At 36.3% G+C, this 20,258-nt stretch overlaps 1 protein-coding gene across 4 annotated transcripts; it reads right to left on the reverse strand.

Moving 5' to 3' along the window:
• LOC18787803 lies at positions 2,531 to 19,496 on the reverse strand. 4 transcript variants are annotated; one of them, XM_020556376.1, is made up of 9 exons: positions 19,081 to 19,496; positions 13,989 to 14,348; positions 13,044 to 13,520; positions 12,814 to 12,957; positions 11,242 to 11,334; positions 10,131 to 10,223; positions 4,998 to 5,045; positions 4,453 to 4,877; positions 2,531 to 3,318 (listed from the first exon to the last, which is right to left on the reverse strand). In XM_020556376.1, exons 1-9 carry the CDS (start codon positions 19,400 to 19,402, stop codon positions 2,710 to 2,712), a joined length of 2,571 nt encoding a protein of 856 aa, XP_020411965.1. In that variant the 5' UTR covers positions 19,403 to 19,496; the 3' UTR covers positions 2,531 to 2,709. The 4 variants fall into 4 exon arrangements, with proteins under 4 accessions (XP_020411965.1, XP_020411966.1, XP_020411967.1 ...); XM_020556379.1 differs by having other exon boundaries at positions 3,187 to 3,318; positions 4,494 to 4,877; XM_020556377.1 differs by lacking the exon at positions 11,242 to 11,334.

Below are 20,258 nucleotides of genomic sequence, written 5' to 3' on the forward strand. Positions count from 1 at the left end.
ATTGATTTCTTTTTGAAAAACTGCATTTGAAATACGAATCTGCATCTAGCTACTTAAAACACTCTCTCATTTACATCTAGGACAGATTCAAGATTGATTTCTTCAAGAGTATGGTTTCTTGAAGAAATTGGTCATTCTCCTTTGAATCCAAATTTTGGTTTCTGTTTGAGTTAGAGCTTGCAAGTTGGTGCCATGTGATGAATGAGCTAGAGAAGGAGCTGCCATTGCCATGAAGAACTGAGCTTCAAGCTTTGCTAAGTTCGAGAAGAAAATTGCACAAAGGAGGTTTAGCTCATCTTCCTAAATAGATCTAGGTTTTTCTTGAGCTTGCTTGTGTTCCTATTGTAAGAATCTTTTTCTACTTAATGGATTGCCTGGTCAGTTGATGACCCCTAGTTTTTCCCAATGATGGGTTTCTGGGTGAACAATTTTTGATTGCATCTCTGTAATTTTTCTGGGTTTGTGTTCTTGGTGGTTGACTATTCATCATATGAATTTTGGGTTGGTGTTCTTGGTGGTTGACTAGTCATCGTATGAATTTTGGTTTTGTGTTCTTAGTGGCTGACTAGTCATCATATGAATTTTGGGTTTGTATCCTTGTAGTTGACTAGTCATCATTATCTGTTGTTTGGTGTTTTCTTGATTATGCTGTCTTCACACACTTTCACCATAGTTGTTGCTAGCAGAGGGGATGCCTAGATTGACGGGTCCTTCTGAGTGCCTAGATTGTCACTAGTAATTCTCTAGGCTTGCAGGTACATCTTGGTATGCTCTGTGTATGTTATTGTTTGGTATAATTCATATTTGACAGTTGACTAGTCATAAGAGGATTTGGTCAAGGTCTAGAGTGTGTGAAGTTTGTTGCGTTCTTGGTTGAATATCTTTTAAGTTTACCCCTCGTCACCTAAGTACCAATTTCAATGATGGAGAGAATGTTGTTAGGTTGATGGCAACCAAAAAGATTCTTCTTACCAAGGTGGTTGATGTCAACTGAGAAGCAGAACCAACCCAGAGACATAGCAAGAGAAAGGATAGAGAGAAAGATGAGAGAGACACAGAGAGAGTTAGTTTTGGGTTTTTGAGAGGGCTAGCTAGAAGAAGACTATCGAGTCTAGTACTATATTAATACTGTTTTAGAGAAATACTAAGTAGGAAATGAAACAACACAGTTTTAATTTTTTAGAATTTTTTTCTTCACAAACTGCAACCAAAACAATTCGTCGCTAAGTTTCAGGAAATATTTCGGCAGGTCTCACGAAATATTTTTGCGGCATCTCACATTTGGAGATGACGCAAGAAAACTTAGATACAAAACATTTTCGTCACCAATAATTTGAAGCTTAAGGGCAACCAAAAATGCATTTGGTCTCTAATTCATCACCTAGAGAGCAAATATTTTTGTCGCGGTAACAAAATATTTTGTCTTTGATCAATTTATACACCTGACGAAAGTTTTGGTGACGAATTAAAAACTTTCATGACATATAACCTCGTTTGGCAACCAAAATTGGGTTGGTCACTAAAAAGTTGGTCGCAAAAGAAGTTTTTTCTTGTAGTGCCAACTTGAGGAGGAGTATTGACGTAAGTTAACCTACTAAATCAAGAAGATTTATTTCCTAAGTTAATTAGGTAATTTACTTCCTTGTTTTATATAGTTGTCACATCCTTATTTAATTAGGAGATATTCTTCTAATTAATTACTATATCTATTTCCTTATATAGCACCCTTATAAACTCCTACATATCTCTCCTAATGAAGAAGAATACAATTAACCCAAAATATGCAAACCATATTCATATTTTAACAAAAACTTCAACGACTAAATGCATATGCCACTAAATATTTTGGAGATTTGATCCTCTTAATATGTGGAAATTATCATCAAATTATAATATTACAAGATTCCTATCCAATAAATTATTGGAATATGGAAAGGAATAAATATATTTAATGAAATTTATAATTATTTTGTCAGATCATGTTCCGCTCTGTGCTTGGCACAGTTTCCTGCTGCAAACATGGGTAATGTGAATGGCCAGATCATGTTGCACAATTATTAAAGATTCCCTATCTCCGGAGACTCATTTTGCAAGACCAAGACTTAATTCTTAAAATGAACCTGGAGCTGCTCTGTAGTTTATGTTTATGTTTTTGTTTCAGCATATTGGCCCCCTGCCCCAAGGATCAAATGAAACTGGATTCTGATTTGTTATTTTTCCTACTAGTAAACAAAAACGTGTACCTGAGTTAAGATAATCTTCTAGTTCTGAGATCCAGTCAACCATTTTTTACTATCTTTGTATGGTGGCGCCATTGACTTGATCTGTTCGTTGCTCGATCTTTGTATGTAACGGGCAGAGCGCAAAACAAAGTGAAACAATTTCAAGGCTTGATCCCAAATTTTCTCACACGCTATCTTCACCAAGAATCACAGTATATTATCAGGGATATGGGGAGGGGAGGTGAGGAGAGCGAAGCAAATGCTTATCCAACAATTATATCTTCACAAGAACACATAAAATATAGATATTGAACTTTCAGTTTTATTATAGGATGCCAAACACATACATGGCATGGACAGTGCATACAAGCTTCTTAGAAGTTACAAGATTACGAACGTTATACAATACCACTTACACGTACCATCAAGAATTTTATGTCCATGGTTTCACTTTCCTATAAAATATTCTTCTTCCAAGTAGAAGAATTTATGCCCTTGATTTCACTTTCCTGTCAACTATTCCTCGTCCATAAGTAGAAATGCACATGTCAACTAGAAGACGACATTGCGTCAGACTAAATAAGATGACTGGAATGATAGCAAGGACAATCGTTGGAATAACAATCCATGAATGTTCATGGATCATAATGAAAAGGGCGAAAGAAAAGGCACCCATCATGGTGGCAATAGAGATGATTAAGGTGGAAAGGCCTATTATCATCTTTGTTGGTAAGGATTTGAGGAAATCATTTTCCGCATAACGTGATGTAAGGATTCCTAAAAACATTAATACTGAAGTTGTAGATGAAAAGAGTGATATAGCATCTAAAACTATAAAAGCCATAAATAAATTTTTATGCAAGAATATCGGGAAGCCTGTTTCTCCGTTGTTTCCACCAGGAACTGTGAATGCTGCAGCAAACATGATGGTAATAATGAGAGCACCTACAACTGTACAAGAAGTTGCAGTTTCTTTCATCCATCTTTCTCCTTCCTTCACCAATTCCTTGTGGTTATCTGTAAATAGCTCACGCGGAGTCATATGGTCTTTATTCCTACGTTCTTTAAGCCGGGGTAATCCAATAGTCTCGACCTCCTACATTTATGTTGAACAAAAAAGATACATATGAGTAAAAGATTATTACTCTATTTTTCCAATAATCAACCCTTGAATCCTCGAAATTTGAGAAGCCATACAAATCCAAACCATTAGAGAGCAGAGGTAACAAGAAGACTAGCATGCTGACCGTAAAGTAAGTTGAATAAGACATCTTAGGGCCGACATTAATTTCAATTTTTCTTTTCATTCTGCATTAGTTTTCAATATTAGAATGAATAAATTACTAAATATAACTGTGTTGACCACCTTTTTAGAGCATCCACAATGCTCCCTAAATGACCTCCTTAGAAAAAATTTAGAGAAGAAATAGAAAAATACAACTCCAACCATGCTCTATATCTACCTCCTAAAATAGGGAGAGTTTTAGGAGCTCCTAAATGCGAGGAGAGAAAAAGGACTTCTAGTGGCTCCCTATAATTTAATGCTTCTTTATTTTATGAATATTTTAAATCTTTGATTAATGCTAACTATTTTTTATATTAATTTTTTTTTTATAGAGATAGACCAATTAAAAAATATTTATTGCATTTATATAGAGTATAATTGGAGTTAAAATTTTATAGAGATTTTCTAAAATAATGTTTATATGTGTTTAGCTAAATTTTAACTAAAAAACAGAGAGCATGATTGTAAATATTCTTACACTTTTTGTAATTAAAACATGCTTTCAATACATAAAATGACTCATTTCAGCCCAAACAATTTATTCTCATCTATGTTACAATTTGTATAAGTTGAAAAAGTATAAATTAACTAAGATTTTCTTTAACTTTTAAAGATAGTATCCGTCTATCTGCGGATGCAATGTAATGCAAACACAGAGTATCGGTCTATTTGATTTACAGCAAATAATGTTTGAAAAGTCACAGTATATAAAAATATGACATGTAATGTTAGATGCCTTAGTGATTTATTATTTTAGCTAGTTTGTAGCAGAATGACCTTTGAGCTGTAATTGAAAGCAGACCATGCGGATTAATAAATTACAATAGAGTGCGACTCCCACAATTTACAAACAAAAAAGGGCCTTTAGAAGGGCATATATAGGAAAGCTAATTCATAAGAGCAAAAAAAAATTATAACTCTGAATTATATAGAATATGTTCTGACCTTAAACCATTGCAGTTCTCTCTGCATTTGCAAAGCCGCACCTGAGATATCATTGAGCTTTGCGAATTTGGATAGCATCCCGGCAACATGTAGCGCGCAATTGCCAGACATATCTGCAATATTGCCAATCAATTTTCTTTCTCTTTCATCGAGCCTATTAATAATAAGGCTATAAATTTTTTCTTGGCGACATTCGATGGCAAAATGAACGAGGTTCCTTCCCGCTTGATTAGAAAGCCAAATGAGATTTGGTCTTGCTTGCAATACACTGTCAGTAAACTCAAACATCCCTAGCTCGATAGCTCTGAAAATTGCTTGACGTACATAATCATGGTGATGTCGATGTTTTATCACTTCACGCATGTGATGTAGGAGTTCAAGTGATTGAATGTGGGCCTGTTTTATTTCGCGTATGCGGTTGATTCCTAGGTTGGCATTGAAAAAAACATGTCATACCACTAATTCATGAAAAAAATTATTACTAAAACAACTAATGGAGAACATAGAAAATATGGAAAAAAAAAAAAAAAAAAAAAGTAGCATACCCAAAAGTTCAAGGAGATTTGATTTCAAACCTTGCAAGAAACCTACCACTGCAATGGAAATTCAAAATCTAAATATAAGATGGTGAAAGCTGTATGTATCTCTGTTAATTAGATGATGACAAAATGCGTAAAAGGGAAGAAGTATTAGCTCACTTGAAAAGGTCCATAAAATGGGTGCAAGGAATATTTAGATACATACATGGTATAATGAATACGATTAATCAACTCCTAATTTTACACCATAGCAACATGCAAATAGCAACATGTAGTCTCTTTTATTTTCAGAAAATGGTCTGAAATTATTGCAAGAAGATTTATTGCGCCTTAAACCTACTAAAGTGATTTTCTAACCAATGAAGGATTGCAAAGACTTATTATTTATCAAGGACTCAAATCCTATCTCGTATAAGTGTTTAAGTTGTTTACAAAGGCTTAAAGGTTCCTAGTTCTATATGGATTGAAATACATTAATTCTATTGCATGAAGGATATCTCTAAGTGTTTCTTGGTGGGCAATACCCTTAGAGAGATGCATATAAATAGAAGGCTCCCTCCTAGAACCGATACACCCAAGCTAATCAGAAATTCACCCCATCAAAAGTTATAGCTATAAGGATTGGTTTCTAAGGAGAAGAATCTTCTACCTCTCTACGCAACTCGATCAACTCCAAGCACGATGTCGGACTCAGGTTAGTGTTCAACATGTTATAGCTTAGATGGATTAACAATTATTTGTAGGATGACTAATAATGCCTAGAAGGGGTGAATAGGCCAATTTAAAATTATAATTAGTAAATAAAAATAAACTTCGGTAACTGGATTGACATAGCTTATCAATCCTGAAACGTGCAAAGCATAAAGTAAAGGAGCACTCAAAGAATTATTTTACGTGGTAAATCCCTACCTTTGGGGAAAATCTATGGGACTCCTCAGTCTAAAATAAATCCACTATAGAACGATGATTACAAGAAGTACTCACACACTTATCTGAGGCACATTCTAGATAATGTTTACCAACTTCTTCATAACTCAACTTCCGTCAAGGGATGATCTTTCAACACTCCATATGTTGGTCATGATTGCTTCAAGCTCGCTAGAGTTCTTCCAACTCTCTTAATATTTTATGTGGAATCCGATAATGGTCACGATTGATTCAAGCTCACCGGAGAAAAATCACCACAACGGTCTTAGTGTTCTCAACCGAATGAGTCACCGAACATTCAAATGAATGTAATATGAATGATAAAAGTGTTTGATAAATCACCAAATAAACATGGAACACTTGATAATTTATCTCAAATAAAAACTCAGCTTTCCAAAGTTTATGGACTAAAAATATGATCATGAGAGCTCTAGGAAGAAAGAAGACAAAGGTCTAGTTTTATAAGAGTTTTTCTTCATAAGAAGGAAAACCCACGTTTAAAGCAAAATCTCCACGTTTTAACTTTTAGCAAAAATCACAAAGGAAAGGGCCTAATTGGACTCAATATTGGACTCTAACTCATTTGAAAAAGGCATCTCCACTTCATGTCACAGTCCAAAGCTAGTTTTCTAATATTTGAATAATCCAAGAATTTTTTTTTTTTCCTCAAATCAATGTAAAATTTCAATAGCTCGTTTTCCAATTATCCAAAATTGCAACTCCTTTTTTTGTTTAATCTAATCATATTTTCCCACAAACACCCATTTAATTGCAATAAAAAAAAATTCATACCGCTAAAAATATTCACCATTCTTCTTTCATTTGCTCAAATTTCAAGGATATTTTAATTTAGTTCATTAAATTCTGAAAAACAGAAAACTCAATTCAGTTCCATATTTCGCCCACAGATGTGGTCTCTTTTATTTTCAGAAAATGGTCTCTCATATCGGTGGGCGTACCGTGCACAATCATACAGACCACAACTGTGTATAGGTTCATATTTATATATGTTGTTTCATGTTATTCACTAAATATTCTTAGTTTACTTCTTGATATATCATAGATTTTTATTTTTTTATTTTTGTTTTATAGATTTAATCTTGAATTTGATGAATATGGGCTTAAAGATAATTTGAGCTTAGTTTCTATTTCTGCTCATGTATGTATGCCAAATTCCAGACCTTAGATCATCAACTTCCACTACTCGGACGAGGATTTCCTTAATGAAAGTTGTTCCAATGGGTGTTAACTATCACATATCCAAATTTGGGCTCCATTGGGCAAGTATTGGATTCCCAACCTGTCTGACACTGAACCCGGATCAGGAGGACTGATATGGGCTGCTAGCCAGCTATTATATATTTTGTTTTGTAATATTACCCCTTAGTTTGTGAGAATGTGAAAGTAAAAATGTCTCATATTGGAAAGTTGAGAAATCTAGTAAGGACTTATAAGGAGTTGAGCGACTCCCTCTGTTGTTAATTGGTTTCAGGGTGGAACCTTAACTTCCCCTATGGTATCAGAGCGAGTTTGCCCACTTGTGAAGTCCAACGACCCTGCGCTCTCCGTGTCACCCAATATGTGATGTTCACGTGTTAAGCTAGAAAATTCGCCGCACATGCCTGAGCATGTGAGAATATGAAGGTGGAAATGTCCTACATTAGAAACCTTAGAAATCTAGTAAAAGTTTATAAGGAGTTTGGTGCAAATGTCCCATCAAATGGTAATACAAAATGAGTATGATATGATGGGAGTGCAGCTAACGATGAGGGGAATAAACTTATGCATCAAGAAGAGATAAAGGCTAGTTAGATGACAAGATGAGGAAGCTTTCAACAATTATTCCAACATATGCAAAGCAAAAGAACCAATGGGAAATGATGGGCTAGCTGCTATAAAAAGGGAAGTAGCTAGAGTCTCTAAACATATGAGAGAGTAAGCAAGAAAGAAGTGAGGGAGAAGTAGGAAACTATGCCACCATAACAGCCCCTTGTGGCTCATTCATTGATAAAAAAATCTGTAAAATTGTATCTTTATTATGTTTATGTTACCATTTTAATTTTCAGTTAGTACGAGGGACTAAACCTCTAAGCCCTAGGTTAGAGGTTGAAGCATGAACATAATTTTCAAATTACTCCGTTTCATGCTATTATACAGAGGCGCATGTTGGGACAAGAGGGGTCTAACGACCCCTTGGAATGCCTGAAATTTGGCTGTGGACTCCATGGACGACCCCTTAGACAGCTGCAGAGCGATCCCTTCTTTGCACACTAGGTGCTCGACGAAAGTCCCAGTCTGTCTGTGTCTTGTGTTGGTCTGCCATGGAATCAATTGACCATTGTTTTTAAATTGTGCACTGATGCAAAAGCCAAACCAACTGCAAAGAACAATTAAGGGCTCGTTTGGAACTGCTTCTCTAGGAAGTACTTCTGCTCATAAGCGCTTCTAACAAAAACGCTTTTATTATAAAAATTTAGAATTTTCATAAAAAATTAAAGTGTTTCGTGGAAAAGCACTTGGGAGTGCTTCCTGAAGAAACACATAGCAAGTGCTTCTCCAGGAAGCGCTTCTATGACCCAGAAGAGCTTCTAAACTTTTCTGCCAAACGCTGTCAGAAGTGCTTTTAATTATCAGTAAGCGCTTTTGGCCCTTCCAAAAGCACTTCTAAACAGGCCCTAATATTTTTTTCCTTTTCAATTTCGTGCTGCTCTTGTTTAGGGTTTATGAAACAATGGAAGAAAGCCCCTTCGTTTAGTTAGCAGTTTGGGAGTGGCGAGGGAGACTGGGAAGAAAGAAACAGAGAGAGAAAGAAAGAATAAAACAAGAGAGGGGGAGGCTGGAAGAAGAAGGAAAATAATAAAGAGAGATAGAGAGAGAGAGAGAGAGAGAGAGAGTAAAAAAAAGAGGGGGGAAATATTAAATAAAAGGAAGAAAGAGAGAATACAAAAAAAATTTTAAATAAATAAGAAGATAGATCTATCTTCTACTCACTCTCTTTTTCTTTTTCTTTTTTTTTTCTCTACCCACTTTTGTAGTTATATTTATTTTGTTGTTGGCAATGGCATATTTTGTAATGACCCGGTCCTAAATAAATTGATAAAGATTAATTTATTCAGATAAAAGAGCCTTTGCCTTTGCCCCACTAGCCCTTGCTCTACTAGACTACTCCAACTTTCTTGGGCGGTGAAAGAATTTTTACATGAGTCGCCCTTCTTGAACATGTCAATCACTCTACCTTGAACCAAGTGCGTCTCGGTCGAACTAAGCTCTGATACCAATTATTGTACCAACGGGCTCAATAAGAGTCCACTACTTGTCCAAATCATGCACCGATATGGTACCCACCTTAACCATCTAGGAAAGCGATGGCCTAATGGACCTCTAGGTGTGGGGTTTTACCTTTAAAGGTCTTTGTGCAATTAGGAGTGAGCCACCTATATTTGAACTATAGATTATTTTTTCTCATATTCTACAACATCATGTCAACTTTGAAAACCAGTTTGGGCAGCTAAGAAGGGTACACGTATTTTCCACTTATTTTTGCTGATTATGTAATTCTCTTTGGAGAAGCTTCTCCAAAACAGGCCAAGATTATGATGAGCAAGGGTAGTATTGATTATTTGTATAAGATGTCCGAGCAGTTAGTGGATTTTGAGAAGTTTGTGGAGTATTACTCTCCTAATATTGAGAAAGTTAAAGCTATGGAGATTCATGTGGTTCCCCCTTAACCAGTGACTTGGGAAGATACTTGGGTGTTCCACTAATTCATGGAAGGAATACTAGCAATAGTTGTACTATCCCTTTCTATGGCGGGCGGGGTGACTTTGGTTCAGTCTGTTACTTCTACTATCCCAATCTATATGCTACGTAAAAGGTTAAACTGCCTATGACAGTTTGTAGGGCGTTGGATAGGTTGAATAAGAACTTTATTTGGGGATCAACTGATAGGAGAAGGAAAGTGCATCTTGTTAGTTGGAGTACTATTTGTCCTAAGAACAGAGGTGGTCTAGGGTTGAAAAATACGGAGCATGTTAATCAAGATCTCCTTGCAATAACTTTGACGGAGACTGGTAAAGAAAGATAATGGAAAATGGGTCCAATAACATAAGACAAACAAACAAATTGGACGTAGTATTACAAAATGTGAAGAGTTCAATAACATAAGACGAAATTATTTAAATTTTACTAGATAAAACCATAATCGCAACGTACCTGACACACTGATCTTCTGTCGATTACATTCTTCATTTCCTTCACTTTGAACACGTACACGAGTATCACTAATGGTAGGCTCTATGTGTACACCTTTCAAAAATTTACAATAATTAACCTCAATCAATATATTTCGAATTACTATTTCTATTACAATTATGGATATCTTGTCATAATTGATTTGCATATATATGTTTTGTGTTGTCAACTTTTCCATGTCCCTATGTTAATATTCTGTCACATGTCCTCTTAGATAACATAGTGAAAATACCTTGAAGAATGCTAGCAACCTTCACTTTACTTACACTTTAAACAATGTCATTAATACTTGAAACAAACTAGCTCTTGTTTTCCTAATTTACCTGTATTAAATATATTGACTTTTATGTTTCTTTCGATTTATTCATATTTCTTTTACAACTTTCTTATCATCTTGTTAAAAATTAAATAAGAAAAAAAAAAGTCATTTTTTTAAAGAAATAAAAATCAAACTTGCAATCAATCCAATTACCGTAGGATTAGTCTTTTAACAGAATTTTTTTATTAAAAAAACTCAGCAGGACACAACCTAAAAATTAGTTCCAGGTGGAGGAAATAGATGAGATGGTAAAAACAATTCTTGGAACACCTACATCATTCCAGCGAATTCAAATTATCAACATACATCCAAGACCCAGGCATGTCCATACATGTTTATTTCCACGTGAATTTGAATTTTTCACCACACGCATGGTTCTTCATCAGTATATAATATATCACTTTTAAATTAATTTTTTAACAAGGTAATAAGAAAATTGCAAAAAATTTAAAGGATGAATTGAAGGAAACATGAAAGTCAATATTCTTAAGGGGCCCTATATTTAATAAGGGTAAGCTTGGAAAGCAAAAGTTAGTTTGTCTTAACTATTAATGATTGTTTTAAGTGTAAAGAAAATGACACATGTCATTAGAAAAAGAGAGAAAGTTGCTAGCATTCTCTAAATAGTTTTAACTCTTAATTAAAAATAGAATATTAAAAAGAAAAGAATAGTTCTGATACTTCATCTTCTTCCTTTTTCTTCCCAAACCTCGTAGCCAACAGACCCACCGATCAACCATAATTGCAACATACCTGAGCAAGTGATCTTCATTGGATTACTTTCTTCATTTCCTTCATTTTGAACACTTACACGAATATCATTGATGGCACGCTCTACGTGTATACCTTTCAAAAAATGATAGTAATTAACCTCAATCAATATATTACGAATTTCTATTTCTATTACAATAAGTGTTTTCAAAGGCATGCCTTCGCGCGCGTTGGCGCGAGGCGGCAGTAAAACGCCCGAGGCGGTCGGCTGTTTAGCGAGTTGCACGTTTAGGGCGGGGAAGGCGTGAGGAGGCGTTGCAAGGCGTGTCCAGGCGGAGCGAGGAGGAGCAAGGCGCGCCAGATCTGGAAACTTCTAAACCGGAAGAAATTTGCGAGTCTGCAGATGTCTGCGAGGAAGATGAACTCGCGAGGAAGACGACTCCTTATTTTATTTTATTTTTAGGTTAATGAAACGACGTCGTTTTGATTGTAGTGTTTTGAAAACAATATTAAAGTGAAACGACGTCGTTTCACTTGGAGTGTGTTGAAAAATAAAATAAAAGACGCAAGTTGCTGTTTTTTTTTATCTTACCTTTATTGTAATAAACCTAAGGCAAGAAGAATTAATAGTGGGAAATATGTTAATGAAACATGCAAGTTGCTGTAGCTTTTCTACTTACCTTTTTTTTTTCTTCCCTAAATTAATATATTAACACATGGACTTATATATATATATATTGTATAGTACAACCCTAATTTCTACCTTTACCAGATAATCTCTATCAATTTCAAGAATTCTCTTCATCTTTCGACTGCAAGTGAGTCATTTTATTTTTCTCTCTAATTCTTCACAACTGTAATTTGAAGTTCCGTATAAATTTTTTTCAATTTTTTTAAAAATATATTAGTTAACTTATTTGTTTATGTGATATAGTATAAATTTGACATACATGCATCATACTTGTATAAACCAATTTGGAGAAGAATAGACGAGAGATGGTGATGCTAGTTTGAATGATATTAGTGTTGATGAGTGGGATGAGTGAATTATGTTTTTGTTTTGATGTTGAATAAATATTTTATGTTTTGGGATTGATTATTATGCTTTGAATGACAATTAATACTTATATTTGATTATATTTAAAAGATTGTTATGGTTGAATAAGAATTAGTTGTACAATTTAATTGTATTGTATTATTCATAAATTTTTCTTATTAAAATAAATTAATGTTCAAAAGGCTTACGCCTCAATGCTTCAAGGCTTACGCCTCGCAGAGGGCTACAAAAAACGCCTCGCCTATACAACTCGCCTTTGAAAACATTGATTACAATTACGGAGATGAGAAGTTAAAACAATAATTAAAAAAACCAAATCAGCATTTCCACATCTCTCATCTGGGTGTTCCATTTCGTTATTTGTCTGATGTTATGAACCCCTCCGATAAAGTCACTGAAGTTGTCATTTCTTAGCCATTAAGATCAATAACTATTGTTTTGAAGTTTCAAGGATTCAAAAGCGCAGTCAATTTTGAAGTCTTAGGTTCATTACAGTCAATGTAACATTGAAAATATATAATTGTAATTGTAAGAGGAAAGAGTATGTGGATACTAACAATTATAGATCCGTCGTTGCAAGAAGTTGAGGGGTGTTCCACTAAGGAATGCAGAAGGCATAAATCCTTCCATCGGGAATTTCCCATTCTGGCCCTTGGTAAAGACCAATTCTGGGCAAAGCTGAATTAATTCCAGAGCAATATCTGTAGTACAGAAAAACAAGTTTTTATAATTAAGGGAAAAAACGAGTAATCAATTTCATTGTTATAAGATTAATTAAAACTCTTACCAAATTTCATGCCAACAATAAAGTAGCGAAGAAGTCCAGCGCCGTATGGTCCTTTATCTGGTTTTAGATCTTGGAGGGGAGTGACGAAGTAAAGATCTTTAACGACATCCCATTGCTCATTCATAGCAGCCAAGATAATTGGAGTCCTATTGCGGGTCTTAGTGGGAATACTAAGTGTTTTCTTGCTCTTTCTAACCATGCATTTAACCATTTTACGATTTCCTCTCTTTGCAGCAAGAGCTAGAGCTGTCTGACCCCAATTATCTGTTATTTCCAAGTCTTCCTCTGACATCAACTGCACCAACTCTTCCACAATATGCTCGTGCTCTAGTTCTGTTGCAAAGTGAAGAGCCATCTTGTCTGTATATGGAAGTCTTGCTTTTATTGCATTGGGACGTTCGGTAAGAAACTTCTTTGCTTTATTCCAATCCCCACTCCACACAGCATCGAACAACGGCTTATTCTCTTCGTAAGATCCTGCGCTAAGTTTGGTTAATTAATTTATTAATGATTTCAGATAACATAATCCATTTATTTTGTGTTAATAATTGAATGAATTGTGCCCAAGAATATGATACGGATCATGCTTGGCAGCAATTGCAGCATCTGTCGGTATGTATATGTTTGGACATTAATGCTTCTCTGTTTGCCATTGTTATATTAAAATAACTACTCTAAACTAAAATCATATCATCCTTCGTTTTAGTAGGCTGAATAAAGTTGATACAAAGCTTTTCTAATTTGGAAAACAGGTTTATATGTTTTCAAATTAAGTCTTTGCAAGGATGGAGAACAGTTTAAGAAGTTGCTAAAAGTAAACTGGAAATCATACCGTCCTTGTTCTATCACCCTTAAAATCATACCATCTTTGTTTTACTATATGTTGAATAAAGTTGGCCCTTGGATATTGTCTAATAAACTACTACTAGTATTTTAACAATATACCTGGGTTGGATGATGAGCTTGCAGACTGAAAAAATGAATTATTTAGGAGTGATGGTTGCGGTGTGAACTTTTCGGCCAAAGTATCCCGATCAATTTTGGCTGAACTAGTCTCCTTAATCACCGAAAAAGCATCAGGCCCGCACGAAACTTGGATCGCATGTAAAGCTGTTGCATTCTTCTTCATCAAGGCCTTGTCATCAGCTTCTGCTTCTTCTTCTGGTTTAGGAGGTTCAGCTGTAGCCTCTACTACTTCCGAAAGGTCTTGAGCCACCAAATTATTACTCCAATGCTCATAGTTATCTTTGTTAAGATCTTCGACAACAATTGCATCAGCAGGAACCACAGTTTTCACCATTCTTACTGCTATTCACAACCAAATATGAGCGGCCGAAAGCTGACCAGGCTTGCTATTTTTGTTGTTTTATATTTAGGTCTCAGATAAAATTTTACAACTCAGCTAGAAGAGTGATTGTCATTTTGCAAAGTTAGGTGCTTAGAAATTGACCAACTTTTGAAGTCTTTCAAGGCAACTTTTTTTGTAAAGAATATGGCGTGAGATCAGCATTTGTTTTGCCTGACATCATGAATGGAATTGCTCGGAATATGAGCATGGGGTATAAATTGGGTAGTTTTGTGATTCATGGGGAAATTAGCTATTTTAAAATAAATAAATAAAGCCAAAGGGGTAAATTGACACTGTTAGATTTAATTTCCACATTGTTACACATGTAATTTGCATAAGTATATATATTTCTTTTCGGATACAGTAAGTCTAGGGAGACCAAAATGTAAAAGAACAAAATGTAAACTGATCAGTCCTTAGAGCATGTACAGCGCCAGGGGTTGGCCCAGGCAAAAGGCAAAAATCAGCCCAAGTCCAGCTCCAGCGCGCGCAAAGCAGCCCGGGCAAGCTGCGGGTCCCACGAGCCCGGGCAGGCCCAAGGGCGAAAATCGACTGGGCTCGAGCCCGAGTTCAGGTGACGTCAGCGCTGACGTCACCACCAACGGTTACATGCCACGTGTCGGAACCGGGTGGCTCCGATTGGATTTTTTTCAGAAATCCTACGGTTCTCATTTTTTTGGCCAAAAAAATTTTAAAAAAATCCGAAAAAATTCTGAAATTTTTTTTTAAAAAAATACCAAAAATGTATGTATTTTTTCCCTATAAATACCTAACCATTTTATCTACTTTCAACACCAAATCTTCATACAATTTCTTCTCCATACAATATTTTCTACTCTCCACTCACATAATTCATTTTCCACACCAAATCTCCATACAAACTCATCTCCTTCCAATATTTTTTACTCTCTACTCATATTTTCCACTTTCCACACCAATTCCATACAAACTCTTCTCCTTCTAATATTTTTTACTATCCACTCACATTTTTGTACTACTTTCCATTTGTAGAAAATAAACAAATGGCATCTTCTGTTGAAATCGGAGGCTCGTGGTCAACCCAGGAAGATATTGCGTTGTGCGAGTCTTGGGTGAACGTTAGTCATGACCCTATCACGGGCAATGAGATGAAGTTCCATCATATGTGGAGCAAAATTCATGGAGAATTTTGTCAAAGATCGGGTTCCATTCGGACCGAAATGGCTTTGTCTAGTAGATGGAAAATTCTAAACAAAGAGTTAGGGAAATGGAGAAATGCCTTGACAAAAGCAAAGGAGAACATTCGGAGCGGTGCGAATCTTTCCGATGAGGTAAAATATTTTTAATTGTCATTTTAATCAATTTAATGTAACTTTTTTTTATTGCATATTCTATTTCTTTTTGTTGCACAATGTTTATTTTATTTTTGCATTTCCTAATTGGATTTATTTATTTACATAATCAATTTTATTCTTGCATTTCAAATATGTTTATAATTTCATGCATAATCTTTATTTTTTGTTTTTGCATTTTCAATTTGTCTATATTTATTTACATAATCAATTTTATTCTTGCATTTCAAAATAGTTTATAATTTCTTGCATTGTATATTTTTTTAATGCACTTCCAATTATTTATTTTGAATAGATCATACAAGCACAAATGTGGTTCGGTGCCATGGGACAAGGGAAAAAAAGTTTTGTGCATTTCCAATGTTGGGAAATTGTCAAGGATTGTTCCAGATTCAAAATTATTCTTACCGCACCCCCGGTTGTGTTGCATGAGACGCCGCTCCACGAATCGCCATTAACCGATTCATCATTGGACTCCCCAATGGAAACGGAGTCACCACTCCCACGTCCGCCGAGACCTATTGGGAGAAAGGCGGCAAAGGCCAAGAGAGGGGGCACTTCGAACATTGATTGTGTTCAAATATTCGAGCAAATAGCTAAGAACAACTCTCTAAGATTGGAGAGAGACTTGAGGAGAGATGAAGCGGACAAGGCACGATTGGAAGCCTTTGCAATTGAAAAGCAACATGCAAAAGAAAAAGACGAGGATGACAAAGAGATGAAAATCATGGCCATGGATACGAGCCATATGTCTCCTGAAACAAAGGCCTATTGGAAACATAAACGAAGGGATGTGATGAGAAGAAAACTTTTCCATGACGACGGACCTAGCAATACGGATTGGCTAAATGATGAAAACCATTAGATTGTATTGTTGTATTTTTTTATAATTGTTGTATTTTTTTTAAATTGTTGTATTATCCTTTAATTTGTTGTATTGTTTCTTTTTTATTCAATCAAAAAAGCATTCTATAATTGGACTACTTATTAAAAACATTTGAGCATTCCTCACAAAGATTAATTAAAAACAAACCTTCATTTATTGCAAACAACACACAAAACAAACCATACATAAAAGCATAATAATAAAAAAGACCTCGCAATAATTCCACAAAACACAACACACAAAAACAAAGCATAATTAAAAAAAAAGCATAAATCCAAACAAAGCACAAATCTAGCCTTCATCCATTGTGATTGCCTTTCATCTGCCACAAGTGCTCGATCAAGTCAACTTGACGTCTTTCGTGAACATATGAAGATTGCATTTCTTGATAACGATCAATCATGGGGTTGTTGAATCGACCATCCTGAAGTAACGGTTCGGGCTCCAATGGTAGTCCATTTGGTCCTATCGGCCTTTCATATATTCTTGTCAACGCCGTGTTCATAGGATCGGGTTCAAACACCTCTGGAGCATCGTAGTCATACTCATCCTCCACAATCATGTTGTGGAGGATGATGCAAGTCATCATAATACTCCTCAGCACCTCCTCGTCTAGCATCCGAGCAGCACCCCTGATAATTGCCCAACGAGCTTGCAAGATACCGAAACACCTTTCCACGTCTTTCCTGTAACCTTCTTGAAAGGAAGCAAAGCTTCTTTCCTTCTCGGATTGGGGATTCGGAATTGTTTTCACGAATGTCGTCCACCTAGGATAAATTCCGTCGGCAAGGTAGTAGGCCCCAGAGTATACGGTATTGTTGATTTGGTATGTGACCTGAGGGGAATGACCTCGCAATACCTCATCGAACACCGGGGATTGACCAAGGACATTGAGGTCATTCTGAGATCCGGCAACCCCAAAAAAGGCATGCCAAACCCAAGTGTCGAATGAAGCTACGGCCTCCAAAATGATACTTTTTTGGCCCTTCCGATTCCCATACTCTCCTTGCCACGCAGTAGGACAATTCTTCCACTGCCAATGCATGCAATCAATGCTTCCGATCATTCCTGGGAAACCTCGAGCCTCGCCTTTTTGTAGAAGCCTTTGCAGGTCCCTCGGAGTGGGTTTGCGAAGGTACTCCCTCGTGTACAAATTTTCCACTGCATCACAAAATCTCACCAAGCACTCTAGGATAGTAGATTTTCCCATCCTTGCAATCTCATCCACCTGCTCTGCAGATGCCCCATAAGCAAGCATCCGCAAAGCAGCTGTAAGTTTTTGCTCCGGGATAAGACCCAAAACTCCAACAGCATCATGCTTTTGAATGAAGTATGTGTCGTAATTACAAATATCATGCATGATTTTTTGGAACAAATGTGGCTGCATTCTATATCTCTCTCGAAATTTATGAGCAGGATATAACGAATTTGGGATAAAGTAATCCTCCAAGAGATTCTTACCCCGAGACTCTCTGCGTCTTTCCACATTCGGGGCACGACGACGATGGTGTTGGCTTGATTGATTCATCATACACACCGCCGCTACTTCAAGCATTTCTTCCTCTTCTTCATCGGCGTCCCGATCTTCTTCCTCACGTCTACGCCGGATTTCTTCCCATTCTTTCTGTTGCCTCTCCAACACCCTCCTGAAGTTTGACATTGAGAGTATAATGGGAAATTGTAAAATCTGAGAAATGAAGGAATATATCAGAGATTGTGTGAGAGGAGTGGTGTTGATGGTGTAGTTATATAGAGGGATTCAGAAGATAGAGATGACACGTGGCACAATTTTAGAGGGTGAAAATCTTATCTGAAATCTGAGATCACTATTTGAAAAAAATATCTGAAAATCTTATCAGACATGGGACACGTGGCACAATTTTAGAGGGTGAAAATCTTATCTGAAATATGACATTATAATTTTTTAAAATTATCTGAAAATCTTATCTGACATGGGACACGCGGCACAATTTTATAGGGTGAAAATTTTATCGGAAATCTGATATTATAATTTTTATTAATGAATATCCGAAAATTTTATCTGGAATAAGACACGTGGCAACCGAGATTCACATCCGAAAATCTTATCCGAAAATTTAATTACAAAAGATTATCAAAATTAATGATTTAAAGTATTAAAAAATAAGAAATAAAGTACAATGAATAGTAATTGCCCTAGACTTGCCCTAGACTTTGCCCTTGTGGGTGGAACCACAAATGGCAAGGCTGACACTATTCACGTGAATAGTGTCAGCCCTTGCTTGCCCTTGCTTGCCCTTGCCTTAGACTTTGCCCTAAGGGGTGGAGTTGCTCTTACATCCACTATAAGAAACAGAAATAGTGGTCTTGTGGTTAATCAATTAAATGTTTAGAGTATAATTTGGTTATATATAATATGTATATATATTTCTGGTTTAAGTCGAATATTTACTTCTCACAGATTTGTTGAGGAGATTTGAACGGGGGACTTACCTAGTTTTGGCTTGAACTTTTCTGCCAAAGTATCCCAAGCGCGTTTGGCTGAAGTGGTGTTGCTAATGAGGGAAAATGCTTCCTGCCCGCACGAAATTTGGATCTTATGTAACGCCGTGGCATTCTTCTTCCTCCAAGCTTTGAACTTATCATCAGCTTCTTCTTCTTCTTCTTCGTCGTCGTCTTCATGTTCTTCTTCCACTACATCCCAAAGGTCTTGAGCCAACAAGTAAGTTTTAACCAATACACTCCAATCCGCATAGTTACGGGCATTAAGAACTTCCACAACAGCTGCATCTGCGGAGACGGCCCTTGTTGCCATTCTTAGATGGATCTGACCAAGGGCTTACTTAGGAGAGGCTTCGCAATTTCTGTTTTATTTACTATACCCAATTGGGGGAAGAACCACTTGTTAAAGCAATGGTGGGTCTGCGAAGGGTGAGGATTATGTGATTTACCATTTGCTCGAAATCTGCGCCACATATATATTGTATACACACTCATGAAAGAATCTTTTAATTGGGATGGTCCCTACTGGCTACTGCCACCAGCACTGATGGTACCCAAAAACGTGTCTACTAAGAACTTCCACAATTGCACCTACGAAGACGCGCTTGTTGCCACTTAAGAGAGGCTTTGTAATTTTTGTTTTATTTACTAATGAGTAAAAATATGAGGTGGGTGAAAATAGCAACATTCTACATATATTATACACATGAAAAAAAATTAGGGCTCCAAAAAAATTAGGGACCCTGTGTGGTGGCACCACTTGCACACCCTCAGGGCCACCCCTGGGTCTGACCTGACATTTCGAGCCCTTCATGGGTTCATAAAAAAATACAGACCCTCTGCGATATTTTTAATGGAAACAAAAATGCAGAGCAGCATAATTGACCGTGTAAGATGCAAAATGGGCTTTCAAAATGGTTATAATGTTCCCCAAAATGGTTTAGCAGGCGGGCTTAGCCTTTGGTGGGATGTGAGTCCGTAAATGTGGATGTTGTATTTAGTTCCGAAAACTTGATTGATACTAAGATGCATATTCTAAGTGATGGTTCTTGCTTCAGTGTGTCTTGGATTTACGACACGCCATATAGAGAGCAAAAATTGGCATTCTTGGGGTGGGATTGCAGCTTCGTGCTACAAGTGACCCTTGGCTTTGTTTTTGTTTGGGGGGG

This window comes from Prunus persica, chromosome G2, assembly GCF_000346465.2.
Source record: "Prunus persica cultivar Lovell chromosome G2, Prunus_persica_NCBIv2, whole genome shotgun sequence".
Lineage (NCBI taxonomy): Eukaryota > Viridiplantae > Streptophyta > Magnoliopsida > Rosales > Rosaceae > Prunus > Prunus persica.

Coding starts and splice junctions, on each gene's coding strand:
- LOC18787803 (XM_020556376.1), bottom strand. CDS start 19,402: ATGGCAACAAGGGCCGTCTCCGCAGATGCAGCTGTTGTGGAAGTTCTT. Junction 12,958..13,043: donor TATTGTTGGCATGAAATTTG/GTAAGAGTTTTA, acceptor TCTGTACTACAG/ATATTGCTCTGGAATTAATT. Junction 3,319..4,452: donor GAGAACTGCAATGGTTTAAG/GTCAGAACATAT, acceptor ACATAAATGTAG/GAGGTCGAGACTATTGGATT.